General features: G+C 38.4%; 1 protein-coding gene and 1 non-coding gene across 4 annotated transcripts in view; one reads left to right on the top strand and one right to left on the bottom strand.

Moving 5' to 3' along the window:
• PIP5K1A (phosphatidylinositol-4-phosphate 5-kinase type 1 alpha) overlaps positions 1-12,576 on the bottom strand; it is a 37,512-nt gene that overhangs the window by 23,889 nt on the left and 1,047 nt on the right. For all 3 annotated transcript variants that reach the window (XM_032843684.1, XM_032843682.1, XM_032843683.1), the window contains exon 2: positions 3,355-3,393. In XM_032843684.1, the coding sequence (XP_032699575.1) occupies positions 3,355-3,393 (39 nt within the window). The remainder of the gene's footprint in view (positions 1-3,354; positions 3,394-12,576) is intronic.
• LOC116858820 lies at positions 36-139 on the top strand. The gene has a single exon (XR_004381019.1). It is a non-coding gene; the product is annotated as a U6 spliceosomal RNA (small nuclear RNA).

The following is a 12,576-nucleotide window of genomic DNA, read 5'->3' as shown; positions in this document are numbered from 1 at the left end:
CTTGACTGCATGCTGATTAGAAAAACAGTAAAGTAGTGCTCACTTTGGCAGCACATATACTACAACTGGAAGGTTACAGAGATTAGCATGGCCCCTGCCCAAGCATGCCATGCAAATTCAAGAAGCATTCCATATAAACAAACAAACAAACAAATAGGTAAGAAAAATAGTAGTTTAAAAGATTTCTGAGACAAGAGCCTCAAGAGAAGAAATTAAATAACCACTATTAATTCTGTAGATGTGACGATGCTATTGTGTTATGTCACAAGTCCCTACCCCCCTTCCCCCCCAAAAATAAAACAGTCCTTATCTATAGAAATAACATTCTGAAGCCCCTATGCTGCAATCAGATGAAGACCGGGTTTGCTTTATAACATTCCACAGGGTGGAAGTTGGGAAATGAAGATGAAGAAATGCAACAAGTTTGGCAAAATGTTGCTGCTGAGTCTAGATGATGGGCACATGGAGGTTCCTTATACTGTTCCTTCTACTTTATGTCTGAAAATTTTTATAATTAAAAGTTTAGGGAAAAAATACCATAGAAGAAAACAAGTCTGGATAATCAAGCTTCTTCACCTGAGCTAGCTTCTTTCTGAGAGGTTTTCTCCGGTAAAAGGAAGCATCAAGATGAAGCTCTAACAGTGACTTTGTTTTTATACTGCACTAAGTTGGGACTCCTACTCATTAACAGGTCCTGGACCAAGAAACATTCTAAACTACTAGTTAATGTTGCAGTACTAAAAGCAAAACAGACTGCATCAGAAAAAAATTATTTTTGAGTGGATCAACAGATGTATAGAACCAACCATAGCAACATTGAACCCTAGTTCCTCTGCAGAAAGAAAATGTAAAATACCTAGAGAAGCAAAAACAACCACAACAAATGAAACCCCAGAGAAGCAAAGGTATACTAACTCTGGTAATTGTTTCAATATTTTATTTATTTATTTGAGAGAGAGAAACAAAGAGCATGAGCAGGGGAATGGGCAGAGGGACAAACAGACTCCTTGCTGATTGGGTAGCCCAAGGGGCGGGCTTGATCCCAGGACCCTAAGATCATGACCTGAGCCAAAGTCAGATACTTAACTGGCTAAGCCACCCAGTCATCCCTCTCACTTTGGAAATTTTTAAAAACTCTGGCCAAGCAAGCTCAGTCTGGCTGAAATCTATAGCTCCTGATGAAAGCTGATTTTTATTTTTATATATTTTTAAAAGATTTTATTTATTTATTTGACAGAGAGAGAGAGATCACAAGTAGGCAGAGAAGCAGGCAGAGAGAGGGAAGTAGGTTCCCTGCTGAGCAGAGAGCCCAATGAGGGTCTCCATCCCAGAGCCCTGAGACCATGACCTCAGCCGAAGGCAGAGGCTTAACCCACTGAGCCACCCAGGTTCCCCTTGAGCTGATGTTTTTAAAAAAAGACTTTAAAAAAATTTTTTTTAAAGATTTTATTAATTTAAGAAAGAGAGAGAGAAGGAATGAGAAGGGGAGGAGCAGAGGGAGAGGGACAAGCAGACTCTGTGCTGAGCACAGAGCCTGACTTGGGGCTTGATTCCAGGACCTGACCTGAAATCAAGAGGCAGATGCTTAACTGACTGAGCCACCCCAGATGCCCCATGAAAGTTGATACAAACTAAATAAATCTCAGAATTGCTAATAGACAATAGGAACACATATTTTCTTTCCCTGGGTACCCTTTTCCCTTGGGACAAGGAAATCTATTTTTCATTTTCACTGAAAGAGGATTAAGAGCAGAGTTCCTCCTCCTTCAATTCCTCCCAATCTCTTTTTTTTCTTTTAAAGATTTACTTATTTATTTGAGAGCGAGCAAGCAAGCATGGGGGGAAGGGACAGAGAGAGGAGGACAGAAAATCCAGGTAAACTTGGCACTGAGCAAGGAGACTGACACCAGGCTCGACCTCACAACCCTGAGATCATGACCTGAGTCAAATTTGTAACCAACTGCACCACCCAGGTACTCCTGTATCAGTCTTAAGTTAACAATAATGACAACTCTGTTCCTCTGGCAATGGTCATCAAAGTTACTGGGAAAAACAGTAGGAAATACCTTTCACTTCTTTTAGTGAGGTTATCCTTGTTCTGAACCAAATAATGCCAATATTCTAGAGCAGCAGAAACTTCTTTCAAGTCTGATTCTTGAAAGAGCAGTTTCACAGTTTTATAGATGTTAAGGTCCTCACTTGTCTTTGTAATAAAACATCAACAACTTTAACAGAGGAAAAAAAGAGCTCTATCCATCTCAGGTCAAAGTTTTCTTTTTGGTGTATGTGGGACCGTGACTTACTCTGATTAAAAGTATAAGGCTTTTATGATTACTGAATTTGCAGTGGATAAAAAGAGAGCATATGATAGACAAACTCTTTTTGTTTTAGGGATCTTGTAATTGACTGCAAAATCAGTTACCAATCCTTGGCAATTAACTTTTTCTTTTGGCACATTCACTTCTAAGATATTTGAAGATATCTAAGATAAAAGACTGAAAGAATCAGTAACTCCACATATTATGTACAGAAGAGCTCAAAATTCTGTTGTTTTCCAGGAGAGCCAAGGTCAGAAAAGGAAGTTGTTTTCTGTACTATTCTTTCCTTCACCAAGGAGTCCTGGTTCAGTCAGTACCCAATTAATATCAAACAGTTAATCTGGTTTAAAATCAAGTTCATTCACACACAGACTATCAGATTAGTCAGGGGAGCAGTAACAGCATGGTAGGCAGAAATGCAGACTCTGAAATCAGAACACCTAGGTTTGAGCACTAAATCACCACTTAACTAGGCAACATTGGCCAAGTTAGTTAACTCTCTAGACCTCGGTTACCTCATCTATAAAATGGAGAAATAACAACATGTTCCTCACAGGATTGTTAAGAGAATTAAATTAAGTCATGTATAGCACTTAACATATAATAAATGCTCTACAAATACTACCACTTTTTATCATCACTGTGAATTATGAAACCTATCTATAGAATGGGAAGGGTCAGGGGAAATGACAGATGCAGCAGAAAGGGAAAAGAAGAGCTGAGACTCATTTACTGAAACAAAAGGAAATGAAGGTATAGGAAAACTTTGAGGGAGACAAAAGGTAGTCAATTAATTCATATTATACTGTGGTACTGTGAGAAAAGAAACTTCTGTGTTACTATAGCATCTTTTTTGGGGAAGGCAGAGAGAAATGTGAGCTAATGTCAAATAATGCTTGCAAGACATCCACAGCCTTCTCAGAAGAAGGCCATGTACTACTACAAAAAGTCTGCAATTGTTATAGGGAAGAGGAGTTGGCTTCTAGTTACTGCAAGGAGCTCATGCTTCTTCAGCACAGATACACATCAGATCTACCTCTCTTACGGTTGACCCCACAGCACAGAAAGTTGAAACCTAAATGAGGAAAAACAGAAAGTTATCACTCACTTCTGGGGTTCTACTTGCTTACAGCAGAATAAGCATATTAAAAAAAAAGAAAAGCTCTGAAATATAAAATTATGAACAGGACCTAACCTGACCCCTAGCACCATACAATGAAATGTAAAATGATTTTTTTGTAGCTCTAGGTTAACATTCAAAAAACAAGTAAAGGAGAAGTTCAGGCAGAAAAATTCCAAGAGTGGTCATAAAATTTGTAACCCAAATCATTTCACCCTGGAGTGATTTCATATTGGCAAAAATTTTTCAGGTACAAAACTCCTTTGCATACAGGCATGTGCCCTTTCAAAAAATAATGTGTGTATCTTATTTGAGGGTTTTCCACTCTTGGGAGGGTAATTTGGCAAAATCTAGCAAGAAGTCTTAAAAATATACATGTACAATTTGACCCAGAAGTGGGAATTTATTCTAAAGAAACAATCAGTGGACAAAAATGTACATACAAAGTTACTTACTACAGCACTGTATGTCAAAACTATTACTGGATAGATACTGTAACTAGAAAAAATCTAAATGAACAAAGGGAGATTGGTGACATAAATCTAGCCATAAAATGGAACATATAAACCATTATTTTTATGTATATTTATGGATAGGACATGGAAAAATGTAAAAAAAAATTACATAGTACCATATTTTTATAAAAACTTATCTATAAATTCACTTGTATTATTTATACACATTGAAAAGGTCCAAAAAAAAGATATATATCAAAATGTTTAAGTATAACTATCTTGAATAGTGGAATTAGATTAATTTAGTAATTTTAAATATCTATTTTTCCTTATCCATGTAAATTTTATATAAAAAATAATTACATCAATAATTTAGTAATTAAGGAAAAGAGATACACAGGGCTGACTTTATTGTGCTCTTTGCTGTATACTCCATTTTCCCCAGTAAACCACTACTCAACAGTCCCACATATACAGACCAACATCACTCCTACCCCACACATTAACTCAAGCTCATTACAATCATATTAAGCTGCTGCAGAGACACACTAGAAGAAAAAAATGTAAAAAGACAATGTCCAGAATGCTGCTGACAATCCTGAGCTACAAATACACATGACTCCTCTATACTCACTCTCTTTCTCTACCATGTATTATTCTGAGATGTTTGTACAACCTGAAACAAAACTTCATCAGCACATACAAGAGGTTCTCCCTGAAGAGGTTTATCTTTCACGTCCTCCAGAATATCAATATTCTCCTATAAAATGGGGATACCTAATTTCAGCTTATCTCCTGGATACCTAGCCCTGAAAAATATAAAAAATCTATCTGCTAAACTGTGAAAATAACCTGGGAAATCTTTAATGTTATGAAAATAATTTCAAAGCAGCTGAACCAGTCAAGGGCCAAAATGGCAACAACCCAATTGATTCTTGCTAAAATACAATGATGAATCATCACACCACGTCACAGAGTATTTTTCTGAGTAATTCTGTCCTAGTCTTAAGGAAGCACTCCATTTTGGTCCTTGACCCCACCCTAAAGTGTGTTTTTGATTAAAAAGGTACTGGAGGGGCTGGTTTCTTGGCAAAACACCACTGTGACTCTCCATACATTTGCTCGCTAATACTGAACTAGAGGACATTAAGATTCACTACTGAGGGGAAGGAGGAAATGTAGAGGAAGGGAAAAATCATTAATATAATTCTGAGAAGTATAAAAAAGGCAAACTTCAGGGGGGTAAATGAGTTGGCTTTAAAAGAGATAACTGAAATAAAGATATTTCCAAACTGTGAAAACCTCTGATATAAGAGTCGTTCCCCACCCCCCAGGGTGCGGAACAAAACAGAGTTGGCCTTAATACCAGAGCCTCTCCCTGCACTTTCAGAGCAGAAGCATTTCCGTCGGAGATGAAATGACATCATCCACCCGATGAGAAACTAAAAGGCAGTGTGTGACTGACTTCAATGTTTGAAGTACACATATAATTTGGGGATGCTAGAGGCTGGCCGGATGTGCATTCCTCAGACAACTCGAGTTTGCCTGGGCAGGTTGTAAAGAAGCAATCCCAAAGACACAGCTCAATACTACTGCATACAAATGTGTCCGTAATACCTACACAGAGCACAAAGCAATATAAGCAAACTATGGGAAACAAAATGCTAAATCTCAGGAGTTCTCTTGGTTGATCAGACTGAGAGTCAGAGGGTTTAAAAGAAAAAAACAAAAACAAAAAATAACCCCCAATCAAAGCAAAACCCCACACAAAACAAAACACAAACACAGCCCAGTTATCTGCTGCACTATTTGAAGCAATCTCTTTGGTCCTTGTTACCTTGAGATACTGAAAACCATTTTAAGCATACCCCTGCAGGTAGGGGGCACAATATGTTCTTCAAATGAAAATACTCAGAAATGTCTGAAATATCAGTCCACCCCTTGAGAAGTAGTGCTGAGTACTCAAAAACCTAGTGTTTAGAAACAAAAAAAGGACCATTACTATACCCTCAATAAGGACTAAACTAAGCCGATTAAGATAACCAAGCCACAGCCCAGAGAAAAACTGAATTTTGTTTCCTACCAAGTGTCGAGTTTTCCTAAGGATCTTCTAGGAAGAAGTCAGAAAGGCAAAGATGCTCCTAGAAGCAAAAGCTCAAAAACACAAAGCCGTCTAATCTACCAGTCCTGGGGTCACCTCAGATAACAGCCAACTGTTAAGCAGCAAGGAATGAGCCACAAGTTTACTAAGACTCACCCCCCCCTTTTTTTTTTAAACTAAGACTCATCTTGATAACATACAGCCTCAATGCAACACCTCTGCCACTAGTAACAAGCTCCCTGAACCTGTTTCCAAATTTAATTAAAATATCTCTATATTTCCCTCTTGGTAAACTTTTGCTTCTACAAGGCAAATTTCTTTTTTTTTTTTTTAAGATCTTATTTATTTGTCAGAGAGAGAGAGAGAGAGAGAGAGAGAACACAAGCAGGGGGAGCAACAGTTAGAGTGAGAGGCAAGCAGAGGGAGAAGCAGGCACCCTGCTGAGCAGGGAGCCCAATGAAGGACTCAATCCCAGAACTCTTGAGATCATGACCTGAGCCAAAGGCAGATACTCAACCAACTGAGCCACCCAGGCATCCCTACAAGGCAAATTTCATGGTTCTCAGGCCTCAAATATGTATCTCTTGGCCCTAAAACTTTGAAAATGGTGGGGTGGGGGGAGGTCTTCTTTAAAAGACCTGAGCCTCGGGGCGCCTAAGTGGCTTGGTTGGTTAAGCCTCTGACTTTGGCTCCGGTCGTGATCCCAGGACCCTGGGATGGAAGCCCCACATCTCCTGCTTCTCCTTCTTCCTCTACCTGCTGCTCTACCTACTTGTGCTCTTTCTCTCTTTCTCTCCCTCTCTCTCTCTGTCAAATAAATGAATAAAATCTTTTAAAAAATGGGAAAACAAAACAAAAAAAAGACCTGAGTCTCAGGACACCTGGGTGGCTCAGCTGGTTAAGTCTCTGTCTTCGCTCAGGTCATGATTCCAGGGTCCTGGGATAGAGTTCTGTGTCGGGCCCCCTGCTCAGTGGAGAGCCTGCTTCTCCCTCTCTCTCTCTCCTGCTCCCCCTGCTTATACTCTCGCTCACTGACAACTAAATAAATAAAATCTTTAAAAAATGAATAAATAAGAGACCTGAGTCTCTTGGATAAGCCACCCATGGCCAAGAAATATTTGAGATATCTTGGCAGACTGCCACCTCTTATTTCCAAATCTGGCTCTATCTATCCTGAAAAAGCAATGACTCTTGCTGGATTGGAATGTACATGTTTCAGCAGAGAAAGTCTAATTTTAATGATATCATAATGAACATTAATTGCCCAACAATGCACTTCAAGACAATTACAAGGAAAATCAGAGATATGTTACTTTTTCATCATCTCTTTTATACACATTCTTGTAAATGAAAATTTGAAGTTCACCAGGGTGTTTACGTACACTGTGCACAGGAAAGCTACTCTGCTCTAGCTAATTATGTATCCTAAAAAAACCCTCTTCCCATTCTCTCCCTACAACTTCCTTTGATTACCTTCCCTTAGCCTACTTCCCATTAACATCACTGATCCTTTGGTATACTGCTTATTCTGGGTTACTTCCATATTACTTGGTTAAGTACATAAAGCAAATAATAAGATATATTGTACTCCCTACAAGGAACCTGCCCTCCTTACTTTTTGCCAAAGTCTTCCACAGATTCATCAGGAAGAAAACTTTTCTGGAATCAGATGATTGCCAATTAATACGTATTGTCTACAGGGGTGCCTGATCTGGCTGGTTGTCAGTAGAGCATGCAACTCTTGATCTTTTAAGTTAGTGACCCATGCTGTGTGCAGAGGTTACTTAAAAATAAAAGCTTTAAAATAAAATATCTATTGTCGACAGTCATTACAAACAAACAGACTGGAATTTCATAGGAGGACAAAGAAAAATGACGGGACAAAGTTTAAAAAAATAGAGAGGTTGCACAAAAAAGGTTCACTTCAAATAGTAAACAATAAAAAGAACTATGGACGCTCATAGGAGATGTGAACAAAACCAACTAACACATACTTAGAAACTAAACAGTGCTCTTTTGATAGGAAAGGGTGGAGAAGTGAAGTACAATAGGGGAAATGGGCTAGGAAGGGGTTTCCTCTAGGAAATACCATCAGGCCACTCTCTCTGAGACTGAATGGTGGGCTGGGGTTTGGAACACATAGAAAAAGAGATTCCCTCTACCAGGCTATCAGAAAATAGCATACTTCCTGAAGTATACTTTTATTCACGATCAAGAAATACACCCAGGAAAAAGAAGAAATTAACAACTTCGCTCTTGCTTTATATCTAGTCAGAACACCCAAAAATTCTTGGAAAGAAAACATACAGCTTAAAGAATAAAATAACCACCTTCCTTCTTTATCCCCAGTTCTGTCTTTGGCCTGGTGTTATCTCTGTTGTTCACTACACCGGCTGTAGTTTCCACTATATCATCAGAGAAAAACAGACTAATAAAATATGTGATAACTAGTAGTTGGCACCTGTTTGAGCCAAGTTATGAATCAGCAGACTTTTATATCAACCCAGAACTGCACACAGAAACTAACAAGCAAAACATATTATTTTGATATCCAAAGCCAACTTATCAGTGCATTACTACCAATTACTATCAGATACTGGATACTTAATGAGTCTATATAATCATACTTGACCAGGCTTGGGCAGCCATGGCAGAAATAAATGGTTAATCAGGGGTTTCTGGGTGGCTCAGTCAGTTGAGCCTCTGGCTCTTGGTTTTGGCTCACGTCATAATCCTGGGGTCCTGGAATTCAGCCTGGCCTCAGGCTCTGAGTTTAGCATGGTCTGTGCAGATTCTGCTTGAGATTCTCTCCTCCCTCTGCTCCCACTCCCTGCTTGTGTGCACACTGCACTTTCTCGCTCTCTCTCAAATAAATAAAATCTTTTTCAATAATTAAAAAAAGATAAATGGTTAATCAAAAACAAAGACATTCTGGTGTCAGTTTTCTGGCAAAAAAAAAAAAAAAAAAAGTGTCAAAACCCCTATGTAAAAAACAAACAGAAACCTCTCTCCCTACTTATAAAATGTTGTCCAAAATGGCACCTGGTGATATTCTAACTGCATGATATTCTGTTCTATTTTTACATTTCCAAATTTCAGTTTCTCACTCTAGTAAAGTGGCTTAAATTGTATTACTTTTCACTAATATGGAAGAAGGGAAGGGAAAAGGATCAGCCTACAAATGTTTTACACCAGATACAAAGAATACAGACCAAAAAAAACCTACAAAACCCCTACCATTTGGTGTTATCAGATTAGAGCATAATTTACTGGTGAAGCTCTTCTAGAAAGAACAAAACCACCAGAATCAGGGACTGATGAGGCTGGCCCTATGATAAAGGTCCCAAATAAAAATGCTTCAGTCCTGTGTCCTCTGGGGTTGCCCACAGTAGTTAAGTAAAATACAGTCGGAAAGGAGCTGTAAAGTTACTTCCAAATCATTTGTGCTCATGATAAAATCATATAGGTAAAGGATGACAATTTCAGAAATGTTCTGGTCTGAAGTAAAAAGCAACTACAGGTTTATGATCTTCTAATGTTTCAAGTGCTTTTTCCTTAGAAGGGGAATCACATGCGATTTTATCAAACAGCTCTTATTTCAGAAGAGCTTTAGCATTCTAATTTTACTTTCTAACTTTCTAACTCCTTCAAACTTCAAATCAAGTCTCCCAAACAGAAAGTCTTCACTCCCTCCCTGCGGTTAAAAAAAAAAAAAAAAAAAAAAAGGACTCAGTAGCTGATTTCAAGCTCGCTCTCTCTCTCTCTTTTCCTTAAGATTGTATTTTTGGGGTGCCTGGGTGGCTCAGTCATTAAGTGTCTGGCTGCAGCCCAGGTCATGATCCCAGAGTCCTGGGATCAAGCCCCATCAGGCTCCCTGCTCGTTGGGAAGCCTGCTTCTCCCTCTCCCATCCCCCCCACTTATTTTCTCTCTCTCACTGTCTCTGACAAATAAATAAAATTAAAAAAAAAAAAAAGATTTTTACGTAATCTCTACACAGTAATGTTACAACCCTAAGACTGAGTCACATGTTCTACCAACTGAGCCAACCAGGCGCCCCTGAATTTCAAAATCTTGATAAACTAGGCCAATTACAGATAGGGAAATAGACTCTCTGCACACTGGTATGACAGATGGTCATACTGTCAAGAGCACCTCTTCAGGGCTAATTTTATTTTTAAGTGGTGTCACTGTCCAAATAATGAGGATGGGGGAGAAAGCAAAAGAAGGAATAAATTTCCTTTACACACGTAACAGCTGAGACTGGATGTCAAACTGCATCAGTTTTTATTAACAAAGTATAAGAACAAACACATGATGATGACTTCTGTAAATTGATATTCATTTATAACCGCCTCCCCACAAATCCAAACATGTAAATTACTCCATTGGGAAAAGATGTCAAACATCTCTTAGAACATATGGTTTGATCTACCATCTGTATTTCACTTGTCAGCAGTATAAAAGACCAGCTTACTGGTGCCTTAATGGTGAAAACATCTAGACAGTAACAACTGTTCTAAATAATCTGTCCTCCCTAATTTGAAAGCCAAAAGATTTTGAGCCTCCAAAGGTTATGAGTGGCTTATCTAAAAGATCAATCTGTCCCTGAATCCTAACATTCTTATATTGAATCTATTTTCAACACTGCCAAAGAATCTTGCCTTTAGGATTTCAGAGTTTCACCAAATTTAAATGAATTCAGCTAAACACCTCAGAACAGTAAGCTGGTTTTAGAATGGTTACATACACACACACACACACACACACACACACACACACACCCTCCCTACCCTGAATTTCTACAAGGCCAGCCTTCTTGCCTTTAACAATTTAGGAAACCATAAACCATCACTCATTCCTGTCAATGTCCTAATTCCCCCAGTACCATCCAGATACAGCAATACTCACCTCCAGTCACAAATACAACCCATTAAAAAAATGTAAAAACAAATAAACCCCATTTTTAATAGCCTTTTTTGGATCAGAATCAAATATTCTATTGTCTTCAATCATATCCTTAAAATGAATTATTTTACTAAATTAAATTTACTAAGACCAAACCTAAGTGAAAGTGCAGACACACAAATAAAAGTCAACACTGTGTATTTGGACACAAAAATCCCATCAGGTTTTCAGAAATATTTAATTTTTCTTAACTTCTTAATACAATTGCTTCAATAACTGTCAAAGGAGCAAAGAGGGTAGCTGTAAGAAACAAAAGTAAAAACAGGAATCTAAAACTATTTTTAGATATTTTTTATACCTTGACTTCTCATATGAACACAGGAGAATCAAGGAGCTGTAAAGTCCACTGAAACCTATTAATTTTATTTTCTCGGGAAAACAAAACAGGACCAAAACGTTTATGCAATCTGAATTATTAACTGCCAACCCTAGGATCTGGCAGAAAAACATTAAAAAAATACCATACGGTGACATCTAAAAAAGATAGAAGAACTATCTGAAGCAGGAGCAGAGATGGAAGAGGAGAAAAATGTATCAGTAAGTAACAAAGAACTATTTCCTTTACTTCTAAATCTGTCCACATGGCCAGTACTTCCATTAGACACATACTGAATCAAATTTTGGGATATAAACACATGGCTTTTAAGGTTAACCTAGGTTCTAACAGAACACATAACTTGATAGTTAAGTTTAATGACTACACACAACCATTGTTCTTTCTGCACTATGGGAAGAAGAAAAGGTCTTAAATTAAGGAACTACTCTATAAAAAAAAAATCTGTCACTTTACTTCATTCTTCACACTTAGAATGCAACATGAGTTGATCTGGTCCTTTAATGCTTTTACAGGAAAGGCAAAAATCACCTATCAAGAAACTAAAAATAGATGCACATAAATAAAACTGCAGCTTAGGAAGAAAGTATCTGTGACCATATAGTGGTACCCAACCCAGCTGAAATATGAAAGGTAGAACCTTCTATATAGCCAATTCAAAAGGCAAGGATGACATCCCAGGCCTAAGGAAATTCATCTCAAGTACAGCATCCACCATCTGAAAGCCTCTCCTGCTCACAGTTTAGAAGCAACAGTCACTATGGAACACCGGACATTTCTGATGGAAGCTCTAGAACAGTTTCTGACTCAATCTCCACCCCCTCCCCACACTTATACACATTTTTGCTCCTACACACAATCTGTTGCTTTTCTTGTGGCTCCTCGGCAGTCCCTCAATCTCCAATAGTTTCTAACTACTTTGAGCTATGTTCCCTGACTCCATTCTCCAAGTGCCAATTTCCTGATACAGCCTAAGCATTCTTCCAGTCCATTTCCTATTATGCAATATTCTCCCACAGCACGCAGAACCACCTCCCCCAACCACACCATCCGTCCCAGGCCTAATTCTCAACATAACCTCTCTCACCCTGTAATGCATCATTCCACCTTCTCCATCTGTTTTTAGGGTCTTTTTTCCACTTTCCTTCAAAACGTTCCATTCCTTCCCAAAAGTGGGCAGTCTAGAAATGGGAATCATCGAAGTAGGGTGTTTGATATAACATATAGGTGTGTACAAATGCGTGCGCGTGGCAGGAGGGAGGCACTAAGTGAGAAGGAATGA

The sequence above is a fragment of the Lontra canadensis genome, unplaced genomic scaffold, assembly GCF_010015895.1.
Source record: "Lontra canadensis isolate GAN:19392208 unplaced genomic scaffold, GSC_riverotter_1.0 scaffold142, whole genome shotgun sequence".
Taxonomy (NCBI): domain Eukaryota; kingdom Metazoa; phylum Chordata; class Mammalia; order Carnivora; family Mustelidae; genus Lontra; species Lontra canadensis.
The sequence above is the reverse complement of the archived record's forward strand: the minus strand, read 5'-3'. Positions and strand labels throughout refer to the sequence as shown.